Below are 24,094 nucleotides of genomic sequence, written 5' to 3'. Positions count from 1 at the left end.
CATTTACTTCAACTGTGTCAGAAAGGTGAGCTTTTCTAGCCAGGATCGGGATTACAGCCCACTGTAAATAAAACAATTTAGCTTAGCACTGCTTAAACCAGTCAATCACCACAGAAGCAAGCAGGGAATCAAGCCCAAGATGGGAAAGGAAAAAAAAAAAAAAAAAAAAAGAAAAAAAAAAAAAGAAAGGAAATCAGGATCAGAACTTGGAAAAGGTTGGATGGCTGGGGTTTCTTTTTGGAGTTGGGAGGTTTGTTTGGTTTTCTTTTGCTTAAGTATGAGGGAAGTGAATGTAACAATATTCCACAGCATTATCAAAGGACAAGTACAGCAAGCTGGAGTTTACTATATTCAGAAACAGGATCCAACAACTACTGTGGTATCACAGGTCAAGAAATGATGATTCAGGCCCTCCTCAAGCTTCTATTTTCATGTTCAAAGCTCCATTCTACCCCTCTTCCTTTTTTATCATTGAGAAAATGATGCATTTAAATAGCATCCTTTATCCTAAACTTGTCATTATTACCTGGATTTTAACTTGCTCACCTCAAACCTCATTCCGCTCCAGATGTTATGAAATAAGGGAAAGAAATTAAGACACATGCAAAGTTTCCATATTAATATTAGAAGTCACAGGCAAGCTATATGCATGAACACAGATGTATCAGGCTGAAAACGATAATGCTATCACTCACCCAAAGTGACAGCATTTGCGAACTTATCACAATTTTGACTTGTCTTAATCCAGGTTCGGGTCTTTCCCTTCTGCGGACAGCTGAAGGAGGTGTAAAAACTGGCTCCCCATTTTGTAGTTCATTTAAAAAAAGTCAATGAACAAGGACTTGAACCAAAGCTCACCCAAGTCAGAGTCCTTCCACTGCTTTTAAAGATTTTGGACCAAATCGTGAAGACAGAGACCCTTCTCATCCAGCAAAGGTGATATCAGGGTGACATATGAAGAGTGAAGCTTGCAGGAACATCATCTTCTTTGCAGATGTTCCAAAGACAGACACTTCACTATGAAGCCATGAAAATATTCACCAAAAGACACAGCACAGAGAGCAGCTCTAAAGTTAAAACTATGATATAGACATGACTGAAGATTTTTGAGTTTTGTTTTTCTGTTTCTTTGGTAAATTACCATCAGCCAACAGCAAGAACACTTACATCCTCCCTATACCATTAACTAAGCATAGGACCCTGTACTTGCTTGCTAGCATAGATGTTTCTGGGAGACATTCACAGCCACCTTTCAAAGGCACTCAGACTCACAGAAGCTTAAGAAAAAAAAAAACAAACCAAAACAAAAAAAACAAATGATACCAAGAGAACAAAGAAATTGCTTAAAACTTTCCTCTTTGGTGAAGTAGTAAAATGCTATGTGCTATAATAATTAGGGGATCGCAAAACTCTAAAAACACAGGATTTTTAAAAGCTATGGAAACATGAGACTAAAATCCCAACACAAGTGCAAATAGCAGTTTACATCTACCAGACAGCATATCAACTGATTGTTAGGGCACATACTCTGCAAATTCACAAAGACCATGAACATCCCAATATTGTTTTTACCAATTGGAAACACACAAAGGCCAAAAACAACACCAATAACTCAAATAAAAAACTCATGCTTATGTTTACATAAAAGTTTGATGAGTATAATATATTCGTCACACTCCCGCAATTATTCCCTGAAAATACTATAAATATTATTTTGACAATGTAATTATAGTTTTTACTTTAACAGTGGCAGCAAAGTACTGGCACCAATCCCCTACACAAAAAGCCTAGTCAGATAAAGCAAAGATCACACATGGAAACTGGCAACTGTTGAGATCAGGGCCGCCCCGTATTTATACGACTAAAAAAGCCTATTTAAGTTAGTGCCTGGTTTATTTAGTTTTGCTAAGACTAAGCAAAAGGATACCTCAAATAAAAATAAATAAATAAATAAACAAAAATGAAGATGAAGATACTTAAATCCTCTTTTCCTCTGAGTAACTAATGTATGCTTCCTTCATGGTGCTAGTTGGGAATTAACCTCATGGACTGTGAATCCATTCAGGAATCTCTCTTTCCCGCTTCCTCTCCCTTGAAAGAAAAGCTAGCATGAATACGTACTCAATGTGATAAGAGACGGTATTTTTGATCCTGCATGACGAGTAAAATGGCTCAAGCTTTATAAGAATTTACTCTCATTCCATGTAAATCAGCACACATCTGACTTGCACAACAAATTTGCAATATATTAATTCAGAATACTTACTCAAAGAAAAGAAAAGGACCAAAAAAACCCACAACCCAAGAAACAGCACGCATATATAGTTTGCTTCCTCCTCTGGAGATAAATATAGATAGAACTGATGTGGGAAGAGAGGAAGGATTAACTTTAAAAAGGACAAGCCAGTTGGTTTAAATTTAGTAGCCACTGTGTTATATAATCTCCAGGATATAACTAGGAAGTTGCATCTTCTCCAGCTGTAGTTACCTTACAATCAAATCCATATAACCAAGTCAGTGTGAAGATACTTGCTTTTCAAACAACAAGAAAAGAAATGGTCTTGGCTTATAGGCAATAAAATTTAACAATGGTTTCCCAAATGCACTGTCCAGTAAAATTTTACTGCTCTATCACACTTTCCAGGCATGTTTTAAAAATATTTATTTTTCATATACAATATAAAATGCAAACAGGAAATGAAATCATTCAGTGCAATGTCCTTAAAGAAATACAAAAAAAGCAGTGAAAAGCAGAATGCAAATTTTTAAAGCAGGAAATAAAACAGAAACAATACTAGCATTTGGTAAAGAATATTTAGGCTCCATATATGACCACTCCAGTTCTTTTTCCTGTTAAAATACTGTTGTGGTTTAACCCAGCAGCAGCTCAGTACCACACAGCCGTTCACTTGCTCCCCCCCAGTGGGATGAAGGAGAGAATTGGAAACAGAATAGGACCACCACCACGGCCGCCAGCAACGCGAGGTCTCGCCCCCTGCTGACCGACTCCTTGCAACCCCTGTGCAGCAGCCACCCCGCTTCCATCCCCACAGTGCTGCTGCGGCCATTGCCTTGTTTAGGGGAACAAAATAACTAAATACGTGAAATACGTGAGTAAAAATGGATAAAAATCTAAGAGAAGTTAAAGATAAAGGAATATCTATTTAAAAATTTAGAAAGGAAAATCAATTCAGTATCCATCACCAGGTTTGAGAACATCACCTTCCACCCTCAGAATCAATCAGTCTCTGCTTTCCAAAGCAGTTCCAAATTACAAATAGCTGAATGCATATTGAGGAAAAGGTCAGATAAAAAAAACATTTCATGCTTACTTGCAGTGCAAGAGAGAACAGAACTGAAAAGTTTCTCTCTCCTTGCCTTTCTTAAGGAAGTAGAAATCCCCGATATCAATTCTTTTTCATTTTCAGGAAGTTTTGCAAAGATCACTCAAGGAGTAAAGATCACAACCAACCCAAAAGGCAGCAGTGAGTGAAATTGTTTTTTGCTTTTCGTTAATTAAAAGAGAATACATGATGATAGAAGATCATGTCCAAATCAGTTGGAACACTGAAAGAACATTGACTGAAGATGAACCCTAAAAATTATAAATGCTGAGGTAGAGGGGAAAAAAAACAACCGAAAAAAAAAAAAACCAATCAAGCAACCCTCCCCCCCACACACAGACTTTTTGGATTCAGCAAGTTCTCTATCTGAACAACACTGCAGGCCTTCTCCTCTTCTGCCCAAGGAGGTTGTGGATCCCTGGAGGCATCCAAGGCCAGGCTGGATATGGCTCTGGGCAGCCTGGTCTGGTGGTTAGTGACCCTACAAATAGCAGGGGGGTTGAAACCAGATGATCATTGTGGTCCTTTTTAACCCAGGCTGTTCTGCGATTCAAGATAAGACATGCTTTATTTCCCCAAAAATCTTCCTTCAGAAGAAGCAGTGTGAACAAGTGTCAGACAATTTATAGTCATGTTGCTAAACAGTCTACCAGAAAATGCTCATATTACTATAATCAGCGCAGTATGAAAATCCTACATACAGTTACACTTCAACACTGTCTTTAAAGGAATGTTTCAAGTGCTGTTTTGAATACGCTATCTGTAGCAGCTTAACTATATCTGAGTGCTTCACAGAGAATTGGAAGCAAAGTCAAATTCCTATTAAAGGATCCAAGCTTATTATCCACTACAATTTTGCCACCATTTCTGGACACAACGTTATGATGAGCAAAGTCTAAAACCCCATGCAGCAGCTTGTACATCTGGACATTGACTCTGACAGAGTACCCATGACACTGACATTTGTTGTTAATAGTCTCCTATTAAGTCATTTTTATGTAGCTTTCCCTGGTTGGTGTAAACCCACAAGAACTGTGATGCATGAGGACGGCATAACAATAATAGTTCTGCTTCTAGGTTTAAAGCTTGCTCAAGTATCACCAGCAGCACGGAGCTGAGGAACATCAGTGTAAAGCTTGGAGCACCTCCCTCAGGCACACACAGTGCAGTACCTCTCAGTAGCTGACACAGTTGCACTCAGGTCTGCTTTAAAGTACAATTGGCTCATTCAGAGAACCTGCACAACAAACTGTTCCTCACAGAGCACTTATCAGGCATTCAGTGCCTTTTCATCCAAGAGCACAGCAAAGTATACTGGTGGATAAATACTTTTCAGCAATTATGTTGGAATTCAGAGCACATTCTTCAGCATCTGCAATATTTTGAAGCGGTGAAAGGCTTGAGATCTATTTACAAACAAGATTAAAGCACCTTCTGTCCAAAACGTAAAAAAAAAAATAGTCAGTGAAAGGATCAGACTAATGAACATCAGCTTGCTTTAAAACAGGCCGGCTCTCATTGTAATTTATCAAGTAGAAACAAAACTATTTTTTCCCCAGAATTCAGAGATGAATCCTACATCCAGTTTCCACTGTGGAATCTGAAGAAGAAGGCCTATCATCCTAACAAGGTTAAATGTAACTTTTCACGGGTCTCCTAAATTTGTTGGAAAGCTTTAAGATTTTCCATAGGAAAAAGGGGAAAAAAATCCCCAAAACCGAACCAAGACACACACTATCACATGCAGATTTTCTATTTGGGCTTTTGACAAGGATATTTCCTATGTCTGCTGCAACCCCTAACATACTGAACTACTTCTCAGTTCTTAGGAGATCTAGGTCTGCTTCAAGTTCAGTTAAAGTTCATCCAGCAGCTTCATCTGCTCCTCTGGCAAGTGCTCTTGGTCTTTGTACCCACAGCAGAAAAAAAAATGTTGTACTGGCTATTTTTTTTTTTTAATTACAAAAAAAAAAAAAAAAAAAAAAAAGAAAAAGGATGTAGAGAGAATACTAACAAAATTCCACTAATCTTATATTTTGCAGATTCACATTTTTTTCACTAGACTGTTAGTAAAAATTTGAATAAGTTATTTGTTTATTGGAAGATCGTGATTTTCTCTGCTTGATTAGGAACTTTGCTCTCCAAAGGAGGAGGGAGTAGTAAGAAAACAGCACATTTACAACTATGTGCAACTCACTGATATAGATCAGTCTTGATTCTGCATGGAAGGGCTACAAATCATTAAACAGTTGTTTAGCATCACTGCTAAGCAAGCCCCAGCACTCACCTGAATGTTGGCTTTCACCAACATTTCTTAAAGGAGGCCCCCTTCTCCACAAGCTACAAGATATTAATTGATCGAGGGAAATTGCCACTATGTATTTTACGGAAATACAAGAGAAATAAGAGAAATACAAGAGAAATAAGTAGAGTGCAGTTAAAACTAAGAAGAAGGGAAGAAAGAATAGAGGAATAGAGGAAGAGCAGGAACAAACAGCTATTTGAAAGCAACACTGTAACTGGAAGGCCTAAAAATGTTCTTCTAGTGTACATATTAAAAAGAAAGAAAATAATTGTTAAAGGGATGGCTGGCTTGCAGGTGGGGTAGGACTATCTTTATGTGCCATATGTAGGAATTAACTAGCTATTTTTAAACTCTCTAAAGTCTTTGAGAGCTATTCCAGAACAGGCATACTAACTCACCTCCAGCTTTTCTTGTCCACTGCCTTAATAGAATAACATGTACTCAAAACAACAGCTTCTTCTGCAGCTTTTTGGAATTTATCTTTTTACTGAAGATGAACAGTGAGAAATGCTGAAAATTTGCAGTAGAGTTGTTTCAGTAAATGTAATGAAGTGAGGACCCAGACAAGCATAAAAACTATTTATATGGTTACTTCTCCTTGCAGAAAAGATGCAAAGAAATCTTGGTTTTGATCACACTGCTTCCCACGCATCTTTTTTTTTTTGCTTCTATCATTAATACATCATTAGAACAATAGTTCTTCTTCCCCTTGAAAACCACCACACTGCCTACAGTGCTGGCCCAGGTATATATACCTCCTGTTTTATTTTTTTAATCCATTACAAATTGTAAGTGCACTGAACTTTCATACAAAACTTACCACATCTTTCTGAGACTTAAAACACGGACAGATTTGAGAGTGAAAACAAATCACAGATCAGATTAAAAGATTTTCTCAGATTGAACCAAAATCTTCAATTTATTTTCTTCGTAAGTTCAATAAAGTTGAAAGTTCAACTGTCTTTTTATCTTACAGAGAGATGGTTCAGGAAAACCTTAAGAAAGGCATGAACTGAAACATTACATAGTGTTGTTCTCCCTGCAATACAGTACTACCTTTTTATCTTTGTATTTTACGTAGATTGTTGCTATAGAAGCAACAAGAAGGTATTTAAAATACCTTAAGGGCATAAAAAAGCATTTAAGTATAATCATCAGATTCAAGCACCAATTTAAAGGGGGAAGCAGGACATACCCAAACAAAGAACTTGAAATATTCTCCTTAACAACATATAAGGGCTGCTCTGAAAGTAATTCCTTGTGTTTTATTACATTAGCCCAGTATGTCAGAGGTGGATGTTGGCAGTGTGACAGTAGAAGTTGAACCTTCCCACCAAAACTTTATTACATTTTGTTGCTGTGCACATGTCAGCAGAAGGGCAATCTGACAAATTGGTATCTGACGTGGAAGGGTGTATGAAGCACCAAAGTTCACCAAATCACTCAGCAAGGAGCTCTGCAGAGACAGTGTCCTGGTGGACAGTAGATGGTCCATAAGTCAGCCCTTGAGGCTACAAAGGCCAACAGTATCCTGGGATGAATTAAAGAGTGCTCCCAGCAGGTCAAGGGAGGTGATCCTCCCACTCTAATCTGCCCTAGTGAGTCCACACTTGGAATATTGTGTCCAGCTCCAAGCTTCTAATTTCAAAAATGACAAGGATATCCTTGAAAGAGTCCATCAGAGGGCCACAAAAATGATTAGGGGTCTGGAACATCTCCTGTACAAGGAAAGGCTGAGAAACCTGGAGCTGTTCAGCCCGAATAAGAGAAGGCTGAGAGAGGATCTTATAAGTGCTTATAAATATCTAAAGTGTGGTAATCAAGTTGATGGGGGTGGACACTTCTCAACGGTGTGCAGCAATAGAGCAAGAGGCAATGGGCAGAAACTGGAATATCAGAATTTCCTCATTAACACTAGGAAGAACTAGTGTAAGAGTTACAGAGCACTGAAACAGGGTGCCCTGCAAGGTTGTGGAGTCTCCTTCTCTGGAGATATTCAAGACCCATCTGGACATTTTCCTGACCTGCTGTAGGGAACCTCCTTTAGCAGGAACTCTGGAACCCACGATCTCCTGAAGTACCTTCCAAACCCTATAATTCCATCATTCTGTGAATTAACAATATGCACTTGTCCTTAATTTTTTTTTTTAAATGGTATTTTTTCAGTCTCTCTAGGCTGAGAAATGTCTTAAAAGTCATTCCTGCCTGCTGTCAGTTTCTCCTCCTAACAACCATTGAGCAAGCCTTCCTTTTGTCATCCATGGGATTTAGTCTTTGTGCTCCCACACTGAAGACCTGCGCTAGCATCACTGATCTTTTTCTAGAAGGATTCCAGCAGTGGATGAAGAAGTGAACATGGTTTATGCACAACATCCTTACATGCCTCAATGGCTTCATTTTGAGCCAAATACAGTATCAGAAGGAAAAGCAGTATCCTTGATTCTTCCAGTTTCATGAAGGTGTTTGAAAATAAGTTACCAAATGACAGTAGTTTCATTTGCTTTCACAAGAATTATAGAAAAGCAGCAACAGGAACTCAGTAAAAACTTATTTCAAGCAAAAGAACTGAAAAGAAATAAAAGCAGCAAGAGAAACAAAACATTCTCTATTCCCTGCAACCACAGACAATAAAGAGTGAGGTCCACTGCCCTGTATCAAGTTCCACACACACACAGAATGTGAAGAAAATTACTGAAAATGCCTTAATTTTTGGTTAAAAGGAATTTGGTAAAGATCAGTCGTAATAACTGGCATTAAACAGGAAGAATACTCAAGGCAGATTTCCTCTTCACTATTTGAAGGAGTGAAAAAGAAAAAAAAAAACAACTTCATTTGCTAAAGACATGTGAACATTACTCAAATCAGTATGCAGTTCCTGGCAGCTATTACTCCAGCCAACAAGCAAAAACAATATATGAAAAAAATTAAAAGTTAACAAAAAACCCTCACAGACAAGATTTGTTTATTAGAATAATTTATTTCAACGGCACTCAAAATAATGGGAGCGTTCCTTCATCTCAGTATGTTCACAGATCAAATAAAGAGACAGCAAAACAGCAGAACATATTTTGAAGGGGAAAAAAAAAAAAAGGAAAGAAAAGGGGTAGAACAGGGGAAAAAGGCAGTGAGGAAAAAAACTGAAGCTAAGATTTTTTCCAAGTAGCATAACAGAAGGCCCACAGTTCTTAACTTTTTAATCAACTTTTGGAACACCAACTAGGCAGAGTTACCTTTGCCCTTCTATCCCACCATTCACATCAAGTTATAAAGAAAGGAGAACAGAATTAGCATGTTGCAGTTCCAGAAACAATTAAGTTTGTGTACCAAAAAAAAAAAAAAAATAGAAAATAAAAAAAAAAAAATCAAGAAGGTGACATCATACATCATGAGTTCCCACATAAAAAATACAGTGCAGACAATACATTTAAAAAAAATCCACATCCTTACCAATCAGTAATGGTTCTTCTTTGACCTGCATTCCATCAAGCAAATTGATCAAATGGACAGAGGTAGTGATGAGACCCAAGTTCCTATTATGAAATTGGGGGAAAAAAATATCTTGTATTAAACACTCCCAAATAAAGCAAAAAGCCTTTCCACTTCAGCTAATAGCATGCCTTCAATGTTTTCAGAAAGCCTGAAATAAGAAGTTGTTTCTCTTACTGTTTCTGACTAACAGCCATACTAATGCCATTAGAAGGAGAAGGAACAGATACACATTTTGTTTCAGACTTCAACAGTTTGACATTCAACACCTTGGTTTAGCATTAAATGTGGAGGTTGGTGGCCCTGCATGTGGCAGGGGGGTTGGAGATTCATGATCCTTGAGGTCCCTTCCAACCCTGGCCATTCTGTGATTCTGTGATCTTGTGCATCTCTGTACCCTTTCCCAGTTCTTAACACTTCTTTATGCCTTGCAAATGCTAAACAGACATCAGAAAAATAATATCTAGAAAGCAATGAGTTTTTACATTGTTATAGCAGCAACGTTCAAGAAAATCCACATAATATTTATTTACTGGTTGCACTGTGGGACCAGCAAGCAACCAAGTTACGTATTATCTCTCACTAAGACATATTCTAACAATACCTGGTGGAGGGAAGGTTCAAAGTATTCTTCGCAGGAAGCAAAGAAGATGAAGCAGTCATTCATTCTCGTTCTAATAATACGTCAGGGTGACAGTAAATATGCACTAATTTACAGTCTATCAGAAGTGAAGTTGGCATCAAAAATGCCAAAATAATTATATAATTATTTCGCCAAAAATCAGCAATCTTGAAAGCAGACAATATATGTACCAGGATATGAATGGAACAGGAGTTAAAAACCAAAACCCAATAAGTCAAAGAATACATTATAAACAGATGAAGTTCACCTTTCAACTCAATTGCAGTTTAAGTAGTTTAGCTGTTTGAGAAGAGATCAGCTAAAATCAGCTGAGTGGCTGAAACCTTGTAATACCATTTATGTTAAATCTCCACACCCAAGCACAAGTTACTGCAAAAATATCACATCATTGCAGATGAACATTAATTATTTTTCTTCTGCAGAGGTTTCTTAGACAAACACATTATCTTCCTGATTATGTTCTAACACAGAAAAGAAACCAGAGATGCATTTATAAATAGATAATATACATGTATGTCTTAATAAATTTTATATATTTCCCATTTGTTCAGACCCCAAATTTCTTCATGGCATGCAGAACAGAAGCTGGAAAGAACAACATTTCATATTCCCCAGTAGCTTCAAAGTTATTAAACAACCCATGTGTTTACAATCATTGCATTCTATCCTATAAAGAAACAGTTCTGATTTTGGTAGAAAAAAAGTGTAGTTTTTTTTTTTTTTTTAAATACCTGAAAATTGAACACTTAAAAAAAAAAAATCGAAGACATAACTTCTCTTCTTCTCACAGCTTTTCATTATTCAAGATATTTAATTCCTAAATAAATTGCGCATTTGTAACTGATTAAAAATCAACACAAACATGACTCGTATAAAGACAGCTCAAAGCACCTACTGGAGGGCATAAAACATCATGTTGCTACAGAGCAAAACCAGCACCCTCAGAGTGACTCACAATGTCATTTACTGTTACAAACATCGCCAGAACTTTCTGTTCAGACAGGCATTCCCCACCTCCTGCAATCTACAGGGAACTACAATTATTAGCACCCAGCTTTCTATGCTGTCTTATAACAACGCTATAACACTATAATAACTATAATCCCAAGGGTAAGCATACAGCACAAGCATAAACTGTGCAGAGCACATTAAGAAGCAGGTTCAATACCTGAATTCCATTAGAAAAAAAAACATTAGACCCATTAGTAGGTAATATTTTATCATGCTGCCAAGAGGAATAATTCTACCAACTCCCAGTCAAGCAATTCTCTTCCCTTCCTTTTCTCAAGCTGAATAATTAAGAAGCGACAAGAAGTAACAAATAAGGAAACCCAGGCTGCTTGAACACTCACTCAGCAAAAAATAATAAATAAGTTTTCTGTCAAATCATTTTCTTGACCCCAACATAATTACAAGTGCTAGCAATCTCAAGAAAACAACATTTAGGAGCCTGACTGAGTTAAGCAGACTTAACTTATTCTAAAACCAATGACTTCTACAAAAAGCCCTGCAACTTTTGTGCTATTAACAAAAATTCTGCCCCAGCACAGGAGTTGAACTTTGTCCCAGACCCTATTTTATTTAGTTCAATAAAGTTTGAGAAGTCCCAAGAAACCAAATTTTAAGATTGTATTTCAATTCTTGAAGAATTAACAACTTTGAAACAGGTCTGGTTTTCAGTTAGGGGTTTTTGTTTGGATTGGCTGGATCTGGAGTTACTTTTAAACAGCAGGGTAGACTACCAGGTTTTCTGTTACAACTGCTAGCTCTATCCCAAGCATCTCTTCAGTGTCATAACAGATTAAAAAAAAAGCCTAAATAACTTAATGAGCCTGATTTAATATACATATCAGAGTTGAAATGCACTAAACTAAATATATCTATACATGCTATCTAGATAGTATACTCTGCCAGGACTGCTAAGCAGATCTATATGTACTTTAAGGAAAAATACTGATCTTGTAACTGTCAAGGCTGTTTACTTATTCATTACATTATTTAAAAAAAAAAAAAAAAAAAAAAAAAAGTCTAATTCCACAGTCAAACTTACAAAAGGCTTGTACAATTTTCATAATAAACCTATACTAAGAACACAAACTGTAATTTCCTTATGTCATTCATCAATGCCCCAAACTCTGACCTACTGACAGGCCAGCTATTTTTGCTACTTGCATACATCATTTCAAGTGACCGAATCAGAAAGGAAATAGCAGTTAATAAATCAACACAGCAGTGTAAAGCAAGAATCTCTGTATAAAACCACACAAACACCAGAAGATTATAATTTTGTATGAGTTAAAATGGATCAAAACTGTACCTCATGACATGTTGATTCTTGGCACACTGAACACAGGCATTCCTCAGACATCTGAAACATTCTGCTATGAGCACCAGACAGGTGTCTACATCCAGTGGTTCAGAGGAATCTTTACAGGCCTGTTCAATTTCATTTGAAGCTCTCATCAGGATTTCCAGGAGATCCCGGAATAGACTTTCTTCTGCCATTTCTCTGAAATAAATAAATTTGTGGTAAATCACAAAATAAATAAATAGATAGATAGATAGATAGATAAATAAAGCTCAGTTAATAAGATGGCTCATATCAGGTCAGTTATACTTATTTTTACCCCTAAGATCTTTCAGCAACAATCTGAAACTGTCCTTAGCATACAAGATCCCTGAAGCAGAAAGTGCAAAATATGTGCATACAATCATCCCACCAGTTTTTTTAAGGAAAAGAGCTGTGAGGGAGTTACGCCCTGCCTTGATGTTCCTTACAGCTTTCCAACACCACCTCAGAACATTTAAATAAATAAATAAAAAGGCTACTAAATACATATTAACACATGTGTTAGGCCCCAACCTAGCTGGCCTTGAACACCTTGCTTCTCTGGGCAACCTGTTCCAGTGCCTCAAGCCTTCAAAGTAGAGAGTTTCCTCCTTGTATCTAACCTAAGTTTCCCCTCTTTTAGTCTAAAGCTATTCCCCCTTGCCCCTTTCCATCACTACCCAATTGCATAAAAAGTTAGTCTTCCTTCTGTTCATTTGCTCCCTTTACATACTCAAAGGCTACAGTGAGGTTCCCCCTGAGCTATGTCTTCTCCAGGCTGAACATGCCCAACTCCCTCAGCCTGTCTTCATAAGCAAGACACTCCAGCCCTCTGATCATCTTCATGTTCTTCATGTCCTTCAAACCCACTCCACATCTTTATTGTTCAAGCCTGGGGCTCCAGCACACATTAGTTCAGATGAAACCTCGTGAGGGCAGAGCAAAGGGGGACAATCACCTCTCTCTACCCGCTGGCCACCCCTCTTTTGATGCAGCCCAGGATTCTGTTGGTATTCCAAAGTTACAAGAGCACCCTGCCGACTCATGTCAAGATCTTCATCCACCAGAATCTTCAAGTCCTTCCCTGCAGGTCTGCTCTCAATGAATTCTCCTTCCAGTCTTACTTCCATCTGGGATTATGCTGAGTAAAGTGCAGCACCTTTGCTGAATCTCATCAGAATCACTTTTCAGGCCTGCCCAGGTCTCTTTGGATGGCATCCCTTCCTTCTGCTTTTATCAACTGCACTACTCCGCTTAGTGTCATCAGCAAACCAGCAGAGGGCGCTTTCTATTTCACTATCTAGGTTATGAATAAAGATGTTGAAGAGCACGGGACCCAAGACAGACCCCTGGGGAACGCCACACATCATCAGTCTCCACTGCTTTCACTGCCTTTTTATCCCTCAGATTAACCAGCAGGTCCTTGCTCAGCCATGCCCGTTTCCTGCCTCCTCTTACACTGAGGGATGGAGGGCTCTTGTACTCTCAGAAAGATACCCTTAAACAGGTGCCAGCTCTAAGTCATTCCTTTGCCCTGAGACAGTTTCCAAGGGGATCTCATCCAATAATTTCTTACAAAGCCATAACTTCACTCCTCTGAAGTTCTGACCTCATGTTAACCCCAAGCCTATATTCCTTGAGTTCACAAACTCAATTGTACGATGGCTGCTGCAGCTCAGCCTGACTCCTGTCTCAAGTTCTATGATGAACTTATCTGCACTGGTGAGCACGGGGTCTAAAAGCTCTTCACTTTGGGCTGTCCAATACCTGGACCAAGAAGTTATCCTCAGTCCCCCTTTCTCCCTTCAAATCTAGGTTAGATCTCTGTTAATCAGCCCAGCCAGCTTGCTGCCCAGAATATTCATGCCTGATGCGGTCAGTTGTGTCCCACCTGATGTCAACACACTGTGGTATCTCAAAGGTGCATCTGTGATGAAGCCCAAAGCTCTGAGCATGGCACCAGCCCCTCAACCAATCACTCACCTATCTTCCCTCTTCTCAGGTCCTAATCTCCAACTGGGAGGACAGAGAATGCAACCTTGAACATCTTTCCAAAGGACATAAAGATCCTCTTTAATATTTTGTAATCTCTTTATTGCAGCCTTATATGAATGAATTGAAATAGCAAAAATGGGCAGCAGTCCTTCACCTTTACCATGCCCAGTAGCATCTTAATATCATGAACGATAGCACCCAGCAGACAGGAAACCTCTCTAGAGAATCTGCGCGGATAGCAAACAGGTCCACACCTCCTCAGCCACTCCCCTAAGGGCTGTGGGATACTGGCAGCTCCCAGCAGCTCACTCCTCACCTTGGGGGCTCCTCAGTTCCAAGAGGAGCACACCACGATCCCTCACTGTGGGACACAACACACCTGCACCAGAGCTAATCGTCCAGCAGTCCACTCTGCCTTCTTTATCAGACAAATACACCAGTACTGTAAGTAAAAGAACAGTGCAAAATCCCAAACACGGAAATAATTATGCAAATTGACCAGAAAGATGTTGGGCACGGTACAGCACTTTCGTTCAGCAGATTCCCAGGACCAACATGCACATTTGCAGATCTATCACACACATATGCACAACATTTCCCAAGCGCAGCTATTCACACACACTGCCCTGATTTTATGTTCAAGGTGAGGACAATGCATTAAAACTACTAATACACCATGCTAAGAAAAGAAGCAACACCACAGAGTGTTTATTGAACATTCCTGTACAGTACCATAAATTTCTTCATGCAAAACTTCTGACTAGATTAAAGAAAGAAAGGGAAATACAGATGCAACTTCCCTGAAGCTTAAGCAGACTTGTAGCGTATTTAAGATCAAACAGGTAGGTTCTAAGCTATTAGATGCAAAATTAAGAAATAAGTCTCGAGAAAGTAAGACACAATGGTAAGTAATACCAAATGTAAGTAATACACATAAACCCTCTTCCAAAAGAGCATTGAAAGTTCTTGGTCAAACAAGATGATATAGCACTACCTGTGCTCCCCCAAATATCCAAATATATGCACAACTAACAGGGCTACCCATTCTTTACCAAAAGTGATCGCTCTTCCATAAATCAAACCACTATAAACATAGTTAAATTAATAAAGCATGAGATTACAGATCTTTAGGAAATACGATTTTATGCTAATACCTCATAGTAGATCAAGGCCAATACACTAACATTATTTCCAGCTACTTAATAGACACAAAAGAAAAACACAACACACCATCAGTGAGAATTATCTATAGGGGAGAGAAAAACTATGTTTTACAGAGGAATAAAATGAAGGGAAATAAACGAAGTGACAAGAAAGAACAAAAGACCTGGTCCTCACTCATAAAGAAAAGAGTAGAGTGCATATAACCTGAAAGCAGGTCTGGAATTTGGTTTTAAAAAACAAGAAAAGACATTCACAGGATTCAAACCTTCTGCCTGCAATAAGTGCTGCAGCTCTTGCCATTTCAACACAGATATGCATGCCAAAGAAACATTAAGTGGCCAACATGCCACCATGCATGTGGCAAACGTATGCAGACACAAGCCACATTCTGGCAAAGGATAATCCACTAGGCCCTGTCTTCTCTATTGAGAAAGCATGTTTTCTCTGTAAAGATGCCACACAGACATTATTCTATCACAGGAAACCTCTCAGTCTGATTCTATGGTTGCAGTTTGCCTTACGTATGTGTATGCCATGTGTTGATATCACTTCAAATGGTCCTTTCCACAGTCAACTTCAAAATGAAAAAAATCAGTGGTCAGTGCAAAACATGCACTAGCATACAACATTCAATTATTTTAATTGATAAAACAGACTTACAAAAAGGTAAAGCAAAAAAAGCTACAAGGACTTCTGTGCATGTTCTAGCAGTTCTATTGCTCTTGAAAGAACACCTTAAAGTAATTCTGATTCTGGAAAAGTTTCTATTCCACTCTTGTTAGAGTAACATAGCAGAATGATAGTCTGAAGCAGACACTGGATTGCAAAGGTATCAAGCTCCTGTGAAAACTTCCCTGAAGCTCAGAGAGGAAAATATCATTCAATGAATATAGTAAGAGATTAGATGTTCCAGTAAAACACGACGACCAAATTTCTGCCTAACTTATGAGAGTAAAGGTGGCATACACAAGGAAGTGCCTGTCTTCACCATAAATACAGAAGTAGATGTGGACTTCCACATATCAGCAAGGAGAGACAGCCCTTCAAGACTCTCTTATACATTACGAAAGAAATCAAGTCAGATGTTTCTGTGAAGAAGTCAAATCTCATTATACAACAGAAATGAAAAACTTTGTGAACACACAGAAGTTCTCCTGAACAAAGAAGTAATGATTTAAAAGCTGTTCAGTAAAGCAGGTAATAACTATATAAAATATGACTCTCGCACTTAAACTTTCATACATCATTGTAATTTGAGTGTGTGCTACAAATACATTTTAATTAAAATCATCTCCATGGACATAAAACTCAATTTTCAAACTAGCGTGGAGAGCAGGAAATGTTTAGCTAACATTAAAGAATGTTAAAAATGTTTTCAAAAAGTTTCTTTGTTTGTTTGTTTTTAAAGTATTCCTCTTTCCAGATCTTTCTTGCCAAAAGATTTTCGTAAAGATATAAGCAGCAGCTACGAACATTTAAAATGTATTTTTGAAAAGGAAAATATTTCCCTTTCATAGTATTTTCTTAATCTTTTACTAGGAAAAATTAGCATTACTTTAGGAAAAATTAGCATCACTCTACGAAATTAGCAGTAAGTCCTTTTAGTAGCTTCTATTTGAAAAGATACCTTTGTGTTAAACATGCCTTGAAATTCATTCAGAACATTCCGTCAGTATTCCAGAAACTTCTTCCTGCATTTTATTCCTTAAGCCAGATCTTCACAGTTCACTACTGCCACTTGTTTTCAGCATCAAACAAAACAAGCTGCAGGAGCACCAAAAGAAGCAGAAGCAAAGGGTACAGCAGCCCAGCCTTCAGAGATAAACAACTTCTTGTTATGCCAAAACATCACATTAGAACTCACTTATCCATGCCGAAAGAAAGATTACTGTCACTCCTTGTATGACCTAAGTGCTTGATTGTTAAAAAAAGAAACCACACAGGATGGCATCCTATCAAACACAGATTTGTAAACATTAATGCAACTGTTCAAAAGACCAGACCTTCAAAAAAATCATGCTACTTGTTGGGATTTCCTATTTTTACTTTATGTTTTAGGAACTTATACATCTCATGCACTGCAGTACTTATCTTCCTGGGAGTACAGCATTGCTTGGAACAGTATAAAGCTACTTTCTTCCTTGTGTAAATTAGGAACAAATCAATTCTTTTCCTCAAAGGCACTTGAAGTCTCAATTGAAACACGTGGGAAACTTGAGTTGAGCTAAACTCCACATAACTGAGTTATTTTAGGCCTATTTTGCTAATCTTATTTGCTTCTGAATTACATAACACTACCATTCCCTTTTTACGTTTGTTAACATAAGCACTGCAGATTTATCAATTGCATAATGACAAAATAATTATCAATGAATGTCACAAGTTAAATATCAAGTGCTCACTGGGTTATTTCTTCTGGTTCAATAGCACCAAGGAACATTAACTTTCACGGCTGGCCAACTCTGGAAGTTGCTCTCCTGTTCATTCTGTCATGTCCTATAGGCTGTAAACGCACACTACATCCTCTCCCTTTTGGAAGAATTATGCTCTCTTCCACTTCACCATCTATACACAAAGAACATTGGTTACTGTGGGGATATCTGCTCCCCTGTCCAAGCTGGTTTCAGAAACGTCAGGGATGGAGGCAAGAAAGAGAATGCTTTAGTGTGTAAATCTAATGTTTGCTCAGGTCCTTCAGCCTCCCAAGAGAAAAAAGAAAGCCAGAAAGATTTCTCCTATACACAGAAGGGAGTACTTCTGAGAATATCCCCTCCAAACTTCAAAATGTTGGTTTAATTAGCCATAACAGAACTGGGAGTTAATAACAAGATAACTTTATGCGAAGATCGAACTTCCTAGATGTTACAATCTTCAGCTACTGTTACAAGGACAGAGCAACAGCTTCCCATCAACCTACCCTGTTTCCTACTCTCCAAGAAAAACTAAAGCTGAACCACTGCATATCCAAAGCACCCTGATGCAGCCAGCAGCATTAGGTGGTGCTGCAGACATCCACCTCTGACCTTACAGAACAAGGATGCTCCACGTCAGCTGCTTGCTTTCTTCAGTAACTGTATGTTCTGTTCTTCATGTCTTTAACTTACTGAGGCTAATCCCCCTTTCCTCTCACTCATTCTCTGCTGCCCAGCACGGACAAACCACCCCCATCCCCAAGGCTTTGCTCGGACTGCAGCAACACAGCGAGAAACCACCACGTGTGCTCGTTATCCACATGAACTCACTTCTTGCCTAGCAGGGAAAACGCTGCCACCTGCCCTGTACCCATAAGACCCACCCATGGGAGGTCACCCCACTGGTCCCCACCCCACAAGCGACCTCCGGGCCTTCCCAGGTAAGCCACAGCTTTAACAACAGGAATAAGCGACTCTCAGCCACCGGTGGCCGCTTTCCAAGGCCTCCTTAGCAATACCTCCGGCAGAGGCGAGCGCCTCGAGCTCACGACCGAACATCGCGGCAGACAACAAACATCGCTCGCAGCCGAGGGGACCACCCAGGCCCGGCGGCACGGCCGGAGCTCCCTCCCCCGGCGCACGTGGCCGCAGGCGGGCCCTCCTCCACGCTACCTGGGCTGCGCCTCCCGGAACAGACCCGTCAGCGCCCGCACGCTCTCCAAGCGGGCCGACGGGTCGGCCGCCATGAATCGCTTCAGTCGCTCCGCCGCCTCAGGCAGCGCTCCCGCTTTCGCCGCCGCCATCGCGTGCCCCGGCGCGGCCCAGCTCCGCCCCCGCCGCGCGGAAATGGCGGCGGCCCGGCCCCGGCAGCGGGCCGTGTGAGCGGGCGGGCGGGCGGCGCGTTGCGCGGCACCCGGAGCTGCTCAAGGCCCGCGTTGCTGAAGGGATGCTGGTTTTTCCTCCGTTCGCCGCTTTCCGCGTTTTCTGTCTGTAGCAGTGTCTGCTGGGCTGGCCCATGGGGTAAAGCGGTCACTCTGGGCCGTGCTCTGCAAACATTGCCTTTTCCTCAGAAATGCCCTTGACAAGCTAGCTGTAGGGAAATCTTCCCGTTCAGTTTCTGTTCGTCGGCCCTCAGGACCAGCTTGTGGCTTTCTGCACAGCCTGAAAGGTGAATGCTTGCCACGTGCCACCCAAGCATTTCCCAAATGTTTTCCTCCCTCTCTTCCTATATACTTTCACACATGCCTGCCTCCAAACGGTCCAAACAGGTAAAATACTGTGTGTTCTAAATATATATACAAAATATGTTTACACTGGGATAAGAATTAAAGTTCTCAGTGAATAAGATCATAGAATTGCTCAGGTTGGAAAATATCTTAAAGATCATCGAGTCCAACCACAACTTAACCAAACTGTCTTCTAAGAGTACTAAGCCAGTGGTACAAGGCAGACAGAGCACTAAGCCCACCCCTCAAAACTAGAGCCCCACCTCCAATATCACATCGCCTCAAGAAATTCCTAGCATCTTAGTTTTTGAATATTTGGCCTTGCAACTTTAAAATATACCACAGTACTTTCAAATGTCAGAAGAAAGAAAAACATAAACACAAATAATCAAAGTCATGAGTAACTGGAGCATATTCAGCTATTATATATGTATCTTTATTATACAAACACAGTCTCTTGTAGCAACAACTGATTCTCTCCGTTTTGGAATGATAAATGAGGCATACTTTGCCAGCGATTTCACTTAGTAGAAGGGGATTCCAGTTTCATTTCAAAGCCCAGAAGAGCTACAAAATATTCCATCTTCCCTCTCCACCTTCTTAGACCTATTAAAGTTTACCCTTGTCTTAGTTTAACCATGAGGGCCAATAAATAGGATAACTGTTTGTAGCCACGTACCACAGAAGGCCTCAGTAGACAGGAACCAAACTTAGTTCACCAGACATGTTACAAGGAATTCAAAAATAATGCTTCCGAAAGAAAGCGTGATACAAAAAAACACAGGTTATCTGTTTCCCACCATTCACATCTGGTGGTGGATGGAGCTTGAGTTTGCAGCAGATAATGAGTAGTGTTACCCAGGTGTCAGTGTTGGGGCCTCTCCCATTCAATATCTTTGTTGATGACCTGGGTGAGGGCATTGAGCACCCTCAGTAAGTTTGCAGATATCACCAAGTTGGGAGGAAGTGTTCATCCACCTGGGAGCAGGAAGGGCCTATAGAAGGATCTAGACAGGCTGGATTGCTAGGCTGGTGCCAATGGGATGAGGTTCAATGTCACAATCAGAAAGGTCAGCATTAGTGGAAGGGTGATACAGAAATGTAGTAGCAAAGGGACTAGCACAAATAGAATGGGATTACAAAAGAAAAGTGCTCACCTGACACCAGAGATCAAGGCTTGCAAGGGAAAACCACAAGAGAGAGATTTCCAACAACAGATCCTTCCTGAGTGGCAGTCAGCCCTTAAATGGGGTCTAAAAGAGGTTCAGCCAGGCTCCACACCTTCTAGTCACACAGTTGAATTGCCTTTGTCTGTGCTCCCAGGGAAGACTGGGCCCTTTCCTCAGGTTCAGGCCGTGACTCAATAGTTACCATACATTCAACAAGACCAGTGCCAGGTCCTGTGCTTTGGCCACAGCAACCCCAGACAACTCTACAAGCTTGGGGCAGAGTGGCTGGAAGACTGTATGGAAGAAATGGACCTGGGGCTATTGACTGGCACTCAGCTGAACATGAGCCAGCAGTGTGTTTAGGTGGCCTAGATGGCCAGTGACATCCTGGCTTGTATCAGAAATAGTGTAGCCAGCAGAAGCAGGGAGGTGATTATCTCTCTGTATTCAGCTCTGGTGAGGCTGCATCTCAAGTACTGTGTTCAGATTTGGGCACCTCCCTACAAGAAAAACATCAAGGCTCTGGAGCGTGTCCAGAGACACCATCCCTGGAGGTATTCAAGAAACATTTAGGTGTTGTACTGAGAGACACAGTTTCGAGGGGAGATATTGGTGGTGAGTGGATTTTGGAGGTCTTTTCCAACCTTGATTCTATGATTCTACACTGTTAGGAAAGGGGCACAGTTTGGCCAGCAGTCCAGTTCTATTCACTATCATTGCCTTTCACTTGCCATTTTGCCTGTCTTTTACAAAACATGTATCTTGTAAGCATCAAATCTTTGTTCATCCCTTATAAACATTTCTTTTCAGGGATTCTTTTTCAATGACATTTGATGTTTTAATGTGAAAGTTAACCAGCTTTTATTCCATTAAGTATGAAGGTTTATAGTGACTGATGAATTACATTGCCAAGTATTGTAGTTCAAATATCTGAGAATACCAACTAGACATAGAAGTCCTAAGCATTAAGATGGGGAATTTCTCTAACGAGAGTTCAGATTGCCTGTTTTGTCAAATGCTTCCACAATCAGTATTATTGATTATTACTTGTGGATCCATGTGAAAATAGTCTTGCCTATGTATTTGATCTCTTTTGAGGTTGTAGTAATTTTTATGACATTACTCACAGATGTTATTTCTTGAACTCACCTTTACTACTGTGTTTCACACTTCATTTTTTTTTAATTAATTTCTAGCCTCTAACAGCTAAGTCACGTAATATTTCATTTATTTTCAGTGTCTGAGACCAAAACCGATAAGTGGTGTTTTAAGTTTAGTTCTGAACTACTGAATTGAGCAAAAGGAGACCAAAGTAATCATTTAGGATCTTTCCATTGTTTTCTATTTGTTTTTATTAGGAAGGTATGTAGCAGCTATATTACAGAATAGGCCTATGCTGTGGCCAATTTTGTGAAATCAGACAGATCCCTGAAAAATCCAGTCTTTCCCTGAAATAGCATACTGTCCAAATAATGTCAGTTTGTCTTAGCACAGATTTAGAGGACTACCGGAATGAAAACAATCCACCCAAAGCTGGCTGTTCTACCTGAGAATAAACAATTCAAGCCCTACTTTTAAGAATTCTGTATGAAATTAAGATGTAGAACTGTCTTTTGAGACACTGACATTTGAAGCTGGAGAAAAACATTTGAAGTGAGAAAGAACTGTCACAGCTGAGACTCTGAAGGGAGAGAGTTCCCCTGTTTGACAAATGGTAGCTCTATAGGACGGTCAGAACAAAGCAGGTCACAGACTTTGAATCCTCATGTCTCAAATGCTGAGAGCTGATTATTAATTTTAATCAAAACATGTATGTTAGCTTGGCCTTTTTTTATTGAAAGTACTTCCATCAGAAAATAAAATGTAGGTTCTGGAAAAAGTTACTTTACACTAAGGAAACAAATCTCTCAGTATGTTTTCTTTCCGGCACAAACATTAGTTTTCTGTCTCTTATTCGGGCCTGTATTAGATTAAGTACGTATTTGGCCACAGAGCTTTGAAGCTATAGACCAAAGATTTTATTTTTGGTCTAGTATTTAATAGGATCCAGTGAAACTGATTGATGCACTTAGGAAAATGCTTTTGATTAGCCTTTGTTGCTGAGCAGTGAATTCCACTGCAGATTCACCATGCGGTGCCATGGAGCATACCCACATCCAGAACCTCAGTTTCCCACTTACATTGGGCAAATTATGGAAATTGGCTTAAGAATTTTGAACATTATTATGACTAGAAGCACACCTAATAGCAGAAGAAGAACTATCTTAACAACCAGGGTGGAACAAAAACAGCTTTTATGGGTTTTTGGGGGTATTTGCAAGCAATGAAGAATCTATATGAAATAGATTCTGCAGACTGTCTTAATCCCAGAATTAATTATTGCTGTCCCAAACCAAAAACTCAAGAGTTTATTTGCTTTCAGATAAGTTATTGCACATATGTATGAGGATCCACATAAGAGTGGATCCATTTAATGTTGAGGTGTATGTGTCACTCATCTGTTCTATAATAGCACAAATCAACCCTTCATGAATAAGAGATCTGGGTAGGAAAAAAACCCGCTATGTCCCAGAGGTGTTAAAGCACTTGCCATTTGTCGCAAAAATGTATGGTGTAAATAGGAATGAATTTTGTCTTCTGTTCAGTTTTCAGGCTCTGAGTCACTGCAGATATGCTCGACTCATTTGTTTGATGCCGTCTGGCTTCCAGAGCAAATAAGGGACTTCTTAACACTTATCTTGACAAAGTTTTTATATCATATCTGCATGGAGTTTTTTCATCAGGATCAGCATTGTCATCATCCTGCTGGGCAATTGTACAAGCATATTTCAACAAGAATAGAGACATGCTACTTAGGATAGCTGTTAACCGAAATATAGTTCTGTGGCAACCTCAGGAATTTTCACCTCATTCATGGATGAGCTGATTTATATAATGTACAGTTTGACTTTACATTTTGGTCTGATACAGCAAGAAACACAGCTAAATCACAGGAGGATTGGTGCTATATGAAAGGAAACTCTATGTACTCTAACACAGAATCCTGCAATTTTTTTAAGGGACATAGGTTGTCATACACACCAAGAGTGTGTGTCAGCCTGTGTCCAGCGCTGGATCATCATCTCTAAAGTTCTCCATCACCCTGATGTTAAACAATGAGGTTATTAACCAGGAAACACTCAGGGAAGAGTAATTTGTTTTAATCTGGTTGCTTATAGCTTTGTCCTTGGCAACAGCTCCCTCAGAGAATGGAGGAAAATCCAGTTCTGCTCTGCCACCTGCTCCCTTTCCCCCTTTCCACCCTGATCTGCTTCCTGCTGCTCTGCCCACACCTTCCCAACAGGTCACATTCCACACATTGCACAGCTGCGGCCTCTCCCGTACTGATCTGAAAATATCTTTAGCTGCTTAATCGCAAATGCTAGCTGCTAACAAGGTACTCTCGCCCCCTTTCTTTGTGCCTTCTCCTGGCTCTCTTGTCTGCTTCACAACCTCCTCCATCCAGTCCATTTTGATTTAGT

At 39.7% G+C, this 24,094-nt stretch overlaps 1 protein-coding gene across 2 annotated transcripts in view; it reads right to left on the bottom strand.

Moving 5' to 3' along the window:
• ATXN10 (ataxin 10) overlaps positions 1-18,985 on the bottom strand; it is a 95,032-nt gene extending 76,047 nt beyond the window's left edge. For both annotated transcript variants that reach the window (XM_042890314.1, XM_042890315.1), the window contains exons 1-3: positions 18,851-18,985; positions 12,096-12,287; positions 9,097-9,179 (exon numbers count right to left, since the gene is read on the bottom strand). In XM_042890314.1, coding sequence (XP_042746248.1) covers positions 9,097-9,179; positions 12,096-12,287; positions 18,851-18,981 — 406 coding nt within the window. In that variant the 5' untranslated portion in view covers positions 18,982-18,985. The remainder of the gene's footprint in view (positions 1-9,096; positions 9,180-12,095; positions 12,288-18,850) is intronic.
• Between the last annotated feature and the right edge of the window lie 5,109 nt (positions 18,986-24,094).

The sequence above is a fragment of the Lagopus leucura genome, unplaced genomic scaffold, assembly GCF_019238085.1.
Source record: "Lagopus leucura isolate 7727_CA_CO unplaced genomic scaffold, USGS_WTPT01 Super-Scaffold_100159, whole genome shotgun sequence".
In the NCBI taxonomy this organism is placed as follows: Eukaryota; Metazoa; Chordata; class Aves; order Galliformes; family Phasianidae; genus Lagopus; species Lagopus leucura.
This window is presented reverse-complemented; position numbering and strand designations above follow the sequence as displayed.